This window comes from Moschus berezovskii, chromosome 24 (assembly GCF_049115385.1).
Source record: "Moschus berezovskii isolate FMDL1 chromosome 24, NW_MosBer_1.0, whole genome shotgun sequence".
Classification (NCBI taxonomy): domain Eukaryota; kingdom Metazoa; phylum Chordata; class Mammalia; order Artiodactyla; family Moschidae; genus Moschus; species Moschus berezovskii.
In genome coordinates, this window is record NC_142483.1 from 6,923,601 (window position 1) to 6,937,686 (window position 14,086).

The following is a 14,086-nucleotide window of genomic DNA, read 5'->3' on the forward strand; positions in this document are numbered from 1 at the left end:
TTACATTAGTTTATGTACCCTTTCATTATCTCCTTAGGCAGGAAATACGCCTCTTTCATTTAGCATTGGTGATCACATGAAGTCTTTTAAGTGGCACACTGTTAATTCTTTCCTACTCTTCCCTTCTTATAAAACAAAGCTTATCTAATTTGTATAAACGTATTCACTCTCATCCTGGAATATACACATCTCTCCCTCTTATCATCATTTTCAGTCCCGCATTATGCCTGCGTCCTTCATTTCATTTCTCCCAGGAGGGACTGATGTAAATGGGGTTTTCAGAAATCCCCTCCTTGCACGCCCCTCCAGGCTCTGTGTTTCACGGCCAGGATTGGGAGGGTGGCAGAGAGGGCCTGCTGTCTCCAGGGCCCTGTCCCCACCCGGCAGGTCTTACCAGAGGTGTCCACTGTGGTGATACCCTGCTAGTCTGTTTTGTGGTTGTGTGGCAGGCTTTCCTGAAGGACATACACTAAAGCAGTGTGATAGAAACTAGCCCGTTTCAAATTTGGCTCCATGTTTTCCCCACATACGACACCAGTGGGTTTTGTGAGCTGTATTATAATGAGGAGTGGGTCTGGATTGAATCTGAGTTTTCCTAACCGGCCTCATTCAGTCATTCTGTGAACACTCACTGAGCATGTATTTTGTGCCGGACTCTGGTCTGGGCACTGGTGGGAAAGCTGGGGAGGGCATTCCAGGCAGCGGGCATTGCAGTCTGTGTTCATTCCCTTGAAAGGTCATCCCTCAAGCGTTTAAAGAAGCAGTGGGAAACCTTTGTCTCCTGGCTCTGCACATGAGTGTGTGTGTGTGGCTCCTCCGGATGGGAAGCAGGGCCGTGACACAGTCAGGTGAGGAGTCCCACACCCCAGGCACAGCACCCTGGTCGTTAGCTCGCAGGTCTTTGTCAGGTGCCTTCTGCAGACAGTGGGGACCTGACCCCTTCCGGCCTCTCCCAGCATCCAGCAAGGGCCAGTGTCAGAGGAGTGAAAGACCTCTGCAAGCAGAAGCACTGTGTCGTGAGGGGACGCCATTACTGTTGTCCCACACTGTCAGTCACTCTTCTCTCGAGGCTCTGGGACAGTTTTTGCACACATTTAGTTTATTCTAAATAAACATAGCTTTCAGGACTTCCCTGGTGGTCTAGAGGGTAAGACTCCACACTCCCAATGCAGGGAGTCCGGGTTCAATCCCTGTTCGGGGAACTAGATCCCACATGATGCAGCTAAAAGTTCCCATGCCTCAACCAAAGAACCCACGTGCTGCAACAACAACAACAAAACATTCCGCGTGCTGCAACTGAGACCCAGCGCAGGCAAATAAATAAAAAACATAGCTTTCACACAGCTTCTGACTTCCCTGCTGCATCTTAGATAACCACACAGTGACTACAATGGGAATACAGTCAGCGAGGGTGGGTTGTTCAGAAATTACCATTTCCCAGGGTTCCCCAGAAAAGCAGGTTTTCGTGGAAGAGATCCTCCCCAAAGGACAGCAGACTTGAGATCTGTCTTTTGAGGGCCATTCGGGGTCCATGGGCAAAATGGCCATTGTGGCTCTAGATAAAAGAAAACCTTTAGAGAAACCCAAAGTACTTGATAGCCTAATAATGTCCTCTACCAATCATGTAAAGAGTTGGTGGAGACCTTCAGTGGGAAATAGAACCAGTGTCTTGGCAGTGTGCGCTCGTTAACAGGATGAGGAAATCTTTTTTTCCTTCCTGAAGCTCTGGGTCTCAGGACACCGCATCTGAATTTACAGAGTTATCTTTTGTTTACCATCATAGAACATTGTCCTATTCATGAGGGTGTTTGACAGTCGAATTGTCAGAACTCCATGCGTGTATGTGAAATTTTTCTCTCTTACCATACTGAGTGTTGTACAGAGTGGTTCTGTATCAATACTTCCAGGCTGACCCTGCTCCTTTTTAACAGCTTCATGGTGTCTTACCCGGTGAGTATTCAGTCAGTTTTAAACAGTCGTCTGTTGATGGGCATTTGGGTGATTTCTCCTCTGTCTTTTGTGTGTGTGTGTGTGCGCGCGTGCGCTGCTTTGAAATTAGCCAAATGTAAGTTATTTAAAATGTGGTGATAAGACCTCCCGTTTCTGTTTCTCTGGCCATTTTTACAGTTCAATATTGATTTTTCTACCTTGGTTTTTGCATCTTGCTTCTACCTCTTGCCGTCTTAGAGTCTTCCATCAACATGTTGATTATGAGGGTCACAGCACGGTGACCCTTTGCCTCCCTTAAATGTCTCAAGTAACTCATGATCCTGAAGTGTAGTCTACCACCACGAATTTTTTCTTCGTAAAAATGGTGGTAAAATATTGTAGCTATATTCTTTTGCTGTGCATGTAGGCTGTATTCATTAATTTCAACAAAAACTGCAAATCTTGGGACTTCCCTGGTGGTTCAGTGGTTAGGACTCCAAGCTTTCACTGCAAAGGGCACAGGTTCAGTCCCTGGCTGAGGAATTAAGATTCTGCAAGCCTCTCAGAAAGGCCAAAAAAACACCTGCAAATCCACACATCATCTGGAAGTGTGTGTGTGATACTTGTAAGGGGCAATAAGATATTTGCTGATGTTCCGATGGTTTTATACGTGAATATGTGTGCTGTTTCCACATTATTTTGTTGTTGTTTAGTCACTGAGTCATATCCGACTCTTTTCTGAATCCATGGACTATAACCCACCAGGCTCCTTGGGCCATGGGATTTCCCAGGCAAGAAAATTGAAATTGGTTGTCATTTCCTCCTTCTCCTGGGGCTCTTCCCAACCCAGGAATCGAACCTGCGGCTCCTGCACTGGCAGGTGGATTCTATACCACTGAGCCAATGTCACCAGAACCCTTTCTGTGGGTAAAGGCTAACGTGAAGCAGGGTCTCTGCCTGTCCATTTTCTTGGCAGTGCCAGGGCTGGATGGGGCATGGTGGGGACCATCTCCGGGCCTCCCCTGTGTGTGATGAGGATTGGGGTGGAGTGGAGATCAGCGTGAAACTGGTCATCAGGCGAGGCCTGCCATCCAGACACCGTGACCGCCTGCTCTCACTCCAGGTGCCATGGTGGCATGGCGACCTCACCAGCTCTCGGAGCGGGAGAAGAGGGTTGTTTTGGTTCTTGCACAGGAAGGTCAATGACAGCAGCTGTCCAGGGAGGGGCAGGAAGGGGGTGGGCTGAGAGCCACAGCTGGCCTCGAACAGTGGCCTGTGTATCAGAGCCTTGCTGCTTCCCAGCCCGTGTTCAGACTTTCTCCGTGTGCTTCCCAAATACCAGCTCCCGGCCTGACCTGTGTCACGTAAAGAAAGCATTGTATTTGCCATGCAAATGGTAGATATTTTTAGTTCCCTAAAAAGAGCAGGAAGGCAAAAACATGGGGTCGTGAGTTTCTGTTCCTCCCTGCTGAGCAGGACGGGGTGGGGGTGGGAGGGGGCCCTCTCCTATCTATATGGAATCCCTGGCGGGGGCCGCCAACCACTATAAATAAGCATCCTGATTGCTCCAGGAAGGCTGCGCTTCCTCATTTTTTTTTTAAAGTGGAATTTGTAACAGCTTCTGCGCAGAACATTTGTGTCCAGGGTCCTTTCATCTCCCAGGCATCCTGTGCAACTGCCATGCAGAGGCTCTGGAATGCTGCCCACGGCAGCTGGGTCACAGGACAAGCCATGCTGGCCCAGCCAGCTAAAATAAAGACCTGATTATCTCCCTTCTGTGACCTCTGTCCTGTATTTAGATATGAGTCTCAATAGGAACCCTTCTGAGGAAACAGCAGGAAGCTCCTTTCTGCTTCTGCCAAGAGGCACATCTGTTGGAAACAGAGCAGGTTCGTTAGAAGCAGGGGAAGCCCAGGGCACGGGAGCCAGACGGAGTACATCTCCGATGCCACTTGGTTCTCAGGCCCCAAAGGGCCTTCCCTTCCCCCAGGCTGTCTGGCAGAACAGGGTTACAATAAGAGTGCCAGATAGTAGAACACAGGATGCTCCGGCAAATCCACGATGCCCACACGGGGACTGAGACATGCAAGTCAACAGAGTAAGACGCCAGTGCTGTTCATAGTGTTCCACAGACCTGAGGCTGGTCGGGAACTGTCTCTCAGAGCTTAGGACAAGATAAGGAGCTTAGCAGGTCCATCTCCTGTGTCACTAAGCACACAATCCAGTAAAACCGACCATATTTTTGGTAGCAAGACTTTCTCAGTGAAGGAAGCAGTGTGCTGATTCATATTCTGACCCGTTCTTCACCTCATCACACGCAGGCGTTTTAAGTATCTTCATAGTAAATAGTTCTGCAACTATCCCTAGTGTGTGCTGTGCTTAGTCACTCAGTTGTGTCCAACTCTGTGTTGACCCCATGGACTGTAGCCCTCCAGGCTCCTCTGTCCATGAGGATTCTTTTGGCAAGAATACTGGAGTGGGTTTCCCTGCCCTTCTCCAGGGGATCTTCCCAACCCTGGGATCGAACTCAGGTCTCCTGCATTGCAGGCTGGTTCTTTATCGTCTGAGCCAGCAGGGAAGCCCATCTCTAGTATATTATATTGTAAAACAAAAATCACAAACCAGTAGGGAAGAGAAACTTTATTCAATGGAGTCAGTTTGGAAAACTGCTGTGTATTTTTTTAAGAATGTGTTTTTTTTTTTCACATTATACACAAATTACAGATAGATAAATTATGAATAAATGGAAAACAAAATGAAACCTTAAAAAGAAACCAGAAGAAAATTCTTGAACTGATGTCACAGTATGGGAACACTGTTTATAGATATCTTTTCAAATTACAGAAGTCATGAGTATTCCAGGTCGAAAAATCTATAATTTTTTTTAACAGAAAGATTGCCTATACTTATATCTCCCACGGATAATCCTTGCTGCTATTCTGCTGTTTTTCTTTTTTTTTTTTCTAATAATTTATTTTAAAGTGTCCTAGATCATAGATCTGCAGTCATATGGCAGAAACAAATATTCATTTTTTCAGCCAGAACCTAGACATGTCAGAGAAGCTCCAGTGGTAGACTCCAAGAAATACAAACTCACAGCCAGAAATCATGAAATTCACCAGGAAACATGGCAGCGTGAGTGAGGCAACAGAAAGAAGGATAGAGGGACGAGACCCACAGAGACTTCAGATACTGGTGTCATCAGTCAGAGAACGTGCAGCAAGTGTAATACGTTAACAAAAGAGTGAGTTGAAGATAAGATTAACAGAAGCTATAAAAGTCCAGCAGATTAGAAAAACAACATAGCACTTAAAGGAACTGAAAATCATAACTTTGGAAATTAAACACTGTGAATGAGTTCAACAGCACATCTGAGACAGCTGATAAGAAAATTAGTGAACTGAAATATGGATCTTGAGCAATTACCCAGAATGCAGCACAGACAGATAAGGGACAGGAAACAGGGAAGGGCTGTTAGAAGGCAGAGTGAGGGTGTCTGACGCGTGTTTCTGGGGTTTTAGAAGGAGCAGGAACCGAGAATGGGGTCGAGGTGCCATCTGAAGAGAGAAAAGCCCCGGTTCAGAACACCCCCCGTATTCTGCTGTTTTTCTTCCTCAACTTGTCTGTTTATATAAACATTTGCTAAAACTTTGACCATAGTGTATATACTATTGTGTGTCATCATTTTCCATGAAGCTGATTACTAGTTTAAAATGTAGGAGAAAAGAGAATCCAAAACTGTGTCTATAGCGTGATTCAGGCGGTGGTTTGGCTTGATTCTGTGGATACAATATCATACAAATATTCATTCAGTACATTACATTACTATCTTTCAAAATAAAAAGTTTTATAGATGCTATCCATGTGAACATGATTTTTTGTTGTTGTTGTTGTTTTTACTTTTTATAAATTTTCAACAAGGAGTGTGCATCACTTTTGTCATCAAAGAAAATAAAACATTATCAACTCACAGCCCAGTGTTCGGGATCGGTATTGGTGGGATTCGTTTCCTCTGTCCCAGACTCAAACTTCAAATGTATCTGCTGGTGTCAAGGCTGATAATAAGAGGTGGGAGTGGAGGGCGTGGAATGCAAGGGCCACGCCACCTCTACCAGCCCTGGAGAAACCACTCATAGTGTGAGGGCTGTGCCATTGCCATGGCAGCGCCCCCACATGGGCACACTGGCCACATTTATGTGCCTACTCGCTCAAGGCCTGCCTCTGGGAGGACCAGGAGGCAGCGGTGAGGTGCCAGGCCACAATTGCCCAGGCATCGGTTTCTCTGCCCCGTGTACTTCCTGCACATTTGGGGGCATCTTCTGTACTCCCGATATCAACAGAGGCTCAGAGGTTGAACCCTTCCTGCTAGAGAAGCCCTGGTTGAAGCCCTAAAGCGCAGACCAATGGCAGTGAGCATCTCTGGGGTACTGAGCCTCCTCGGCCTTGGGGACTGCAGCACGAAGCACTGGGGAACTCGAGACTGGAGAGGCTTTCATCCCTCCCAGCTTCCTCGGCTTGGACCCACCCTGAGCCAAGGACAGCTCTTTCCAATTTGGAAGTGGCGGGAGCCTCTCACGAGAGGAAGTTTTAGCTGAGAGGTTGAGCTCCCTCTGAGTAGGTCCAGAAGGAGCACCCTGCTGTTCTCAGCATGTTGGCTCCGTCCATTAGGAGTCAAGGACTGGGTGGGAGGCCCTCTCAGACCACAGGTATTGGGCCAGAGAGGAAGCGAACACAGCTTGTTACTGTGGGATCCGCACAAAGGATCCCTTCACCAGCAGGACTGCAGAGACCGAGCAGGCTGGCTTCTCCAAATGCACGCTTAAGAACAGTGTGTTCACCATCTTTATGGCTCTGGGTATCATTGAAAAAAAAAGGAAAAGGAAGCTACCTGTACACTGGGTTGGTAGTTCTCTGCAGTCCAGTGGTGAAGACTCTGCGCTTCCAGTGCAGGAGATACAGCTTCGATCCCTGGTCAGGGAACTGGGATCCCACATGCCGCTGGGTGCAGTCATAAAACAATTTTCTTTTTCCAGACTTTAAACTCTTGTTTTGGGGTCTGACAGATTAACAATATTGTGGTAGTTTCGGTTGAACAGCGATGGGACTCAATCGTACATATACACGGTATCCCTTCTCCCCCAAACTAGCCTCCTATGGTCAAAACATACTTAATAAATAAGCTGGGATGATGAGCAAGGCCGAAGGAAGTGGGGGCCCCTGGTGGGCTGTGGAAGCCATGGTGGGGCCCCCGGGGCCTCGGCCGGCTCCAGGGCAGGCAGGCCGTGTCGGGCAGACGCTGTACAACCTGCTCCCGTGAGCCCGTGTGTGCTCAGTGACCCTCTGTGTCTCCATGTTGCAGGCCTGGCACTGGTGCCACAGAAGCTGTGTGCCCACTACGCCTGGGATGCCAGCGTGCTGCTTCAGGCCTGGCCCACCGTGGACCCGCAGTTCCTCCAGCAGCCTGAGGTCGTGCAGATGGCAGTTCTGGTGAGTGCCTCCTGAGGCCCCCTGCACCCAGGGGAATCTGCCACAAACACACACACGCACACACACACGGCCCGGTCTGGAGGTTTCTCACCAGGCCTTGCTAGCCCAGGGATGTCTCACCGACTCTCTGCCTGACCTTCCAGTGTGTCTCGCTTTGCCAGCACCTTCACTTTTGAGGTCACCACATACCAAAATCTTGTGAACAGAAAACGTGTGGCCCTCGAGCTTTTGAGAGCACAGAAAGAATCAACCTGTCCTGCCTTCCGTGTTCTAACTGTCTTCATTCCAACTGTGTTTCAGGCTCTCTGGGTTTCGTTCAGCTGCTCTTGGCTTTTGGAAAGGGTAGGGTGATAGTGAGGTGGTGGGCATGGAATCCCTCATTCTGCAAAATATATTTCAGGAAGGCTACATGGATCTCTTTTTTGGTAAAGTGGATCATTTTAAATACATGGAAGTAGTCGATTATAGTATAGAGCAAGTAATTCTGCTCTAGTTTACCCTTATGCATTTAGTTTGCTTAATCTGAGACCCATTGTGATGAATCTCTCTTCAATATGCTGATGTGGCTCAAGAGGGAAAGAAAACGAGGGGCAGACCTTTTAGTCTGAACCACACGTGGGCCAGCTGATTTACACCCCAACTCTCATCACCCTGAAAGGTAGGCATCACTGTCCTCATTTTTTTTTTTTCAGCTGAGGACACAGGCTCAGAGAGCTCATCACTCTGCCCACATCTGTTTATTCCTCAGTCATAATCCAGTTCCCTCCCCTACCGTAACACAGGCTCTTGGGACCCAAACCCAAATACGACAAACCGGGTCCCTGCCTCGTGGAGCTTAAAGCCCGGTGGGAAAGATAGGGGGAAATAAGAAGGAAAGAAAAATAAATAGAAACAAAATGATTGCAAGCTGTGGAACATGCTTCAATCAAGTCACCCAGAGGCTGAGGGGTAGCGGGGCCTGCCAGTCCCCGCCTGCTGCGTCTGCCCACCCTGGGCCCTGCGGGCAGGTCCACGTTGGGAAAGACAGTAGCCCCCAGGAGGCTGGCTCCTTGTCAGCGACCCTTTCTCCTCGCCCTCTCCCCTGGCCCTTACTCCCTCAATGCCTCCTGTTTCCTGCCCACAGAGGGCGAGGAGGTGGGGCTTCCTGGCTAGGCCTCTTCCCAGAGCCCTCAAAACTAGCCTGTGCCACAGAGAGACGATTTCTTTCATTTGATTAACGTTTCTAAGAAATAATCCTCTTGCATACTTCTAAGGACTCGTCCTAAGTTCGGTTGAGAAAGGCCAACTTTTTTTTTTTGTTTTGCCACACCCTGAAGCCTCTGGGATCTTAGTTCCCTTGACCAGGGATCAAACCAGCTCCCCCTGCAGAGTCTGAACCACTGGACCACCAGGGAAGTCCCAGAAATGCCAACTTGAGACGCTGAAGTTCTAGTCTGAAAATGTCTTTCCATTTTAAATTAACCACCGCGGAAAAGAAATTGAGTTTTGATAATTGGTAAAATAATCTTAGATTTTCATTGAAATAAAAAGTGAAGATTTAAAATGTGTAGGGCTCCCTGCAAGCACACCCAGCTCAACAACCTCCGGGCCGGCGTGTCGAGGCCTGCTGTCCTGTCTGCGTGATCTCACTCAGTGCCAAGGCCAGAAATAGAAGCTTAGTAGCTCACTTGGTCGATGGTAACTGCTGCTAGCATAGGCATTGCTGCCTCTGGCAGCTGGGGCATTGGGGAACGTGTCCTGAAGAAGAGGATGTGACCTTGGCTTTGAAAGAGGAGCACTCTTTCCCTAGTGGAGGGAAGGAGCCACGGTGGGGGAAGCCCTCCCTGGACCGTGAGCCGAGGAGGGGCTGGAGCAGAGGCAGGGCCACTCTCGAGAGAGGGCCGGACTGCATTTGGAGCAGCTGGGGGCTGGCAGGGAAGAGAGGGGGTCTACGGGGTCATCCCATCTCCAGTGTGGGCTGGAGTGGGGACCTGGGTCTGTGGCTTCACATTCCTGTCCCTCAGCTTGGCCCTCTGAGAATCGGGAATGGAATGGCGGTGACCTACCTCACAGGCTTGTGATGGGGATAAACAGGGTCTCTTAGGTGACTTCTGGATCACGGTGCCTGGCACAGAGAGAGAGAGACCTCACAAGAGTGCCTTTATTGTCATGAGCCACTGGGGGCTCCTGTCAGTGAGCAGTGGATGGGGCGGTTAGGGGGGTTGGGGGCAGCACTCACGGCCAGGGGCCCACCAGGCAGCTGTTGGAAAAGTCCTAGATAACAACACAGAGGCCTGGACCCAGGCTGAGTGGTGAAGTGGAGGTAACAAGACCAAACGGCTGAAGCTGGCACGGCTACCAGGCCTGGAGACCTTCCTAAAGGCAAGCAGCCGCTGTTTGAGGTGATGACTTGTTTGTCTCCCATCCCGTCCTCTAGGTGGCGCTAGTGGTAAAGAGCCTGCCTCCCATTCCGTCCTCTAGGTGGCGCTAGTGGTAAAGAACCCGCCTGCCAATGCAGGAGATGTAAGAGACGTGGGTTCCATCCAAGTCAGGAAGATCCTCTGGAGGAGGACATAGCAACCCACTCCAGTATTGTTGCCTGGAGAATGCCATGGACAGAGGGGCCTGGCAGGCTATAGTCCATGGGGTCGCAGAGTCGGACACAACTGAAGTGTCTTAGCGCACACAGTACAGCACAGCGATCTAGGCCAATGAAGCCTCTAAAATTGCCACTAAGTTCTACAGAAATCTGAAAAGATAAATGGGTGACTGTGGGATCCTGGATAATATGCTTTGGTTGAAACTTCAGAAGTTCTTCCCGGTAATTTTTCATAATACAGGGACTTTATTTTCCAAGTTAAAAACTGGAGCATTCACGAAAGAAACGTAAGCGTTCTGATAGGAGCCACTGGGACGGAGGATTTGAAACAAGCTGTTCAGAAGCTATTTGGATCACATGTCACTTTCCTTAGCAACAGTATCAGTTCATATTTGATGTGAAATTTAACCTTCACATCAAATAATTGAACCAACATTCAGTGAATAATACCACTGGTGTCTGGAACCATTCAGTTCTATTCAATCACTCAGTCATGTCTGACTCTTTGTGACCCCATGGACTGCAGCATGCCAGGCTTCCCTGTCCATCACCAACTCCTGGAGCCTACTCAAAACTCATATTGATCGTGCCAGTGATGCCATCCAACCATCTCATCCTCTGTCGTCCCCTTCTCCTCCTGCCTTCAATCTTTCCCAGCGTCAGGGTCTTTTCCAATGAGTCAGTTCTTCGCATCAGGTGGCCAAAGTATTGGAGTTTCATCTTCAACATCAGTTCTTCCAATGAATATTCAGGACTGATTTCCTTTAGAATGGACTGGTTGGATCTCCTTGCAGTCCAAGGGACTCTCAAGAGCCTTCTCCAACAACACAGTTCAAAAGCATCAATTCTTCAGCGGTCAGCTTTCTTTATAGTCCAGCTCTCACTTCCATACATGACTACTGGAAAAACTATAGCTTTGACTAGACGGACCTTTGTTGGTAAAGTAATGACTCTGCTTTTTAATATGCTGTCTAGGTTGGTCATAGCTTTTCTTCCAAGGAGCAAGTGTCTTTTAATTTCATGGCTGCAGTCACCATCTGCAGTGATTTTGGAGCCCCCAAAAATAAAGTCTGTCACTGTTTCCATTGTTTCCCCATCTATTTGCCATGAAGTGATGGGACTGGATGCCATGATCTTATTTTTCTGAATGTTGAGTTTTAAGCCAACTTTTTCACTCTCCTCTTTCACTTTCATCAAGAGACTCTTTAGTTCTTCTTCACTTTCTGCCATAGGGTAGAGTCATCTACATATCTGAGGTTATTGATAGTTCTCCCGGCAATCTTGATTCCAGCTTGTGCTTCATCCAGCCCAGCATTTCGCATGATGTACTCTGCATACAAGTTAAATAAGCAGGGTGACAATAGACAGCCTTGATGTACGCCTTTCCCGATTTGGAGCCAGTCTGTTGTCCACGTCCAGTTCTAACTGTTGCTTTCTTGACTTGCATACAGATTTATCAGGAGGCAAATTCTTTGAGAATTTTCCACAGTTCATTGTGATCCACACAGTCAAAGGCTTTGGTGTAGACAATAAAGAAAAAGTAGATGTTTTTCTGGAACTCTCTTGCTTTTTTGATGATCCAGCAGATGTTGGCAATTTGATCACTGGTTCCTCTGCCTTTTCTAAATCCAGCTTGAACATCTGGAACAGTACTGGCCCATTTTAGGTAAGAACTGTGAGTGGTGTGGGTCCCGTTTCCAGGTCGTCACACATGAGCACCCCCTTCTGGAGCCAGTCATCAGGAAGGGAGGTTGCCCACCTTCCCCAGAAATTAGTCCATGTGAAATGCCCTGTGGCCGGATCTGAACTCGACGTGATCTTCAGTAACACAGTTGTCCCTCTCCTCCTGAATACAGCCTAAACCATCTCATGCTGAGAGTTTTTGACATAATTCCCACCAAGGTGTGATGGGGGCAGCGTTCAGGAAACAGGGTGGCACCCCCGCCCTCTCTGTGGTATTCAGGCATTAATCCCACCCATCTCACTGCGCTTCACTCTTCTGGGAAGCTGGGTGCCACCGTTTCTTTCTCTGTTCGCACACCCTCTCCCCACACAGAGACAGCAGCACCTTTTAGGGGCAGCGGGTGTCAGGCTGCCTGCCATTCTCAGGCTTTCCTCATCGCTTGTCTCTCTTTCCGCCTCTCAGATCAACAACAAAGCCTGCGGCAAAGTCCCCGTGCCCCAGCGTGTCGCCCAGGACCAGGACAAAGTCCACGAACTGGTTCTCCAGAGTGAGCTGGGTGTCAGGCTCTTACAGGGGCGAAGCATCAAGAAGGCCTTCCTCTCGCCACGCACCGCCCTCATCAACTTCCTGGTGCAGGAGTGACTGCAGGCTCGCTGTGGCCCCTCCTCCAGGTCTGGGGCGAAGGAAGGAGTCTGGGGCCCCGGCTCAGGGAACAGCCCAGTGTCCTGAATGTCTGCCTTTGCTTTCTGATGGGCTGGCATCCGCAGGGCGCCTCTGCAGTCTGATCTGGTGCCGGGGTGAGGGTGGGTAGGGGCAGAGGAGAAATATGGGTGAAGCGGGGTGGGGAGCTCATACCTCCGCCATTGCAGGTGGGGGGAGCATCTAGCCCCACGTGAAGCCCCCAGAGATTCGGCCTGGTGGGAGCAGCAAGGTGAAAAGAGAAGCAAATGAGCCTGAACACGAAGCTTCTTGAGCAGCCTGGGCACCTCTGGATCCGGAAACTGCACTGCCTTCGGCAGGTCTGAGGAGCGTGAGGCTACACCAAGGATGCCAGGGGGCTCAGGAGCAGCTCGAGCAGTCACTGTTGATTGGTGACGGAGCCGCAGCCTCACGGCAGATGGTCTCCTGTCTGCAGGCTGGATCCAGATACCCACGTGCGGCATGGACACTGGCGTCTTCAGAAGTCACTCGGAGGAAGTCCCTGGCCGTCAGTGGTTTGGACTCAGTGCTTTCACTGCTCTGGACCCCGGTTCGATCCCTTGTTGGGAAACTAAGATCCTGCATGGCTGGCACAGCCAAAAAGAAGAAGAAGAAATAGCTTGGAATCAAGAGACAAACAGGGCTAGTCTGACTGCCTGCACCCTGGCTCCTCAACCCTGCCTGGCTGGCTGTTTCCACCCTGACTCAGCTGGACTCGCCTGCTGGGCCTGCTCTGATGCTGATCCTCAGGCCTTCAGGCGAAGTACCGCTTCACACTGTGAATGGGGAGCAGCCACTCCCGACTGCCCCCTCAGGGTGTCACGTTTGCTATGAAGTGAAGCGGAACCAAGCTGCTTCCAGCCTGCCTGGAACCCATCTCAGAGCCCGCCACAGCTCAACAGGGCGTCTGCTCATGTGCGCCCCAGATGGCAGTGCTGCCCTGGGTGTGGCCCCCAGAGCCTGTCGTCAGGGAGAACGAGTCCACCGCCGGCGGGGGTGGGGGTGAGGGGCTGGTGCCACCCGGATGTCGCCTCCTGTGAGCCAGCCACTGCAGCTGGCTGCCAGGAAGACCCCCGTGTGATGTATGTTAGGGTGATCCTGGGTTTTGGTGAAGTCAGAGATTAGGTGCTCTTAACAGAACTGGCCTCACTCCACTGAGTACTGTTTAATATGGGGAGGGGAGGAGAATCCAGACATGTTGTGACGCTGAGAATCTGTATTTGCTCCCCGAACCCTTTTTCTGAAGTAGGCTCAAATGTGGTCCCCTGCAGTTCAGCAGTTAACAGATGACTTTTTTTTTAATGGAATAAAGTGTTTGTCATGTATGACTTCGGGACAAATGTGTGATCCTGGAATAGTCACCATATTCCAATTCTAGGAGTTAATCAGGAACACACTGAGCACACTGAGTTGTTCTGTTTTTTTTCTGAAGTGCTGGCTGTGTGCCTGACTCCATGTGGACTGTTATAAAGTGGGATGCCTGGGGAACTTACCAACCATGGTAGACGGTACTGATGAAGAAACAGCAGCTAAGTCACTTGGCTCAAGCTTAATACTCGGCCTGGTCCCCATGCCCGGAAATCCTGGTATAACTGATCTCAAGTGCACTTGGGCATCAGGGATCTTATTAATAGAATCTCCACACTTGATTGATTGTTGATTGTTAGTCGTTCAGTCGTGTCCGACTCTTCTCGACCCCATGGACTGTA

At 49.5% G+C, this 14,086-nt stretch overlaps 1 protein-coding gene across 3 annotated transcripts in view; it reads left to right on the forward strand.

The window, feature by feature from the left end:
• LARS2 (leucyl-tRNA synthetase 2, mitochondrial) overlaps positions 1-13,705 on the forward strand; it is a 146,473-nt gene extending 132,768 nt beyond the window's left edge. For 2 of the 3 annotated variants that reach the window (XM_055413611.2, XM_088832001.1), the window contains 2 exons: positions 7,289-7,416; positions 12,141-13,705. In XM_055413611.2, coding sequence (XP_055269586.2) covers positions 7,289-7,416; positions 12,141-12,320 — 308 coding nt within the window. In that variant the 3' untranslated portion in view covers positions 12,321-13,705. The remainder of the gene's footprint in view (positions 1-7,288; positions 7,417-12,140) is intronic. The other variant, XM_055413612.2, reaches the window with a different exon arrangement.
• The last annotated feature ends 381 nt before the right edge of the window (positions 13,706-14,086 follow it).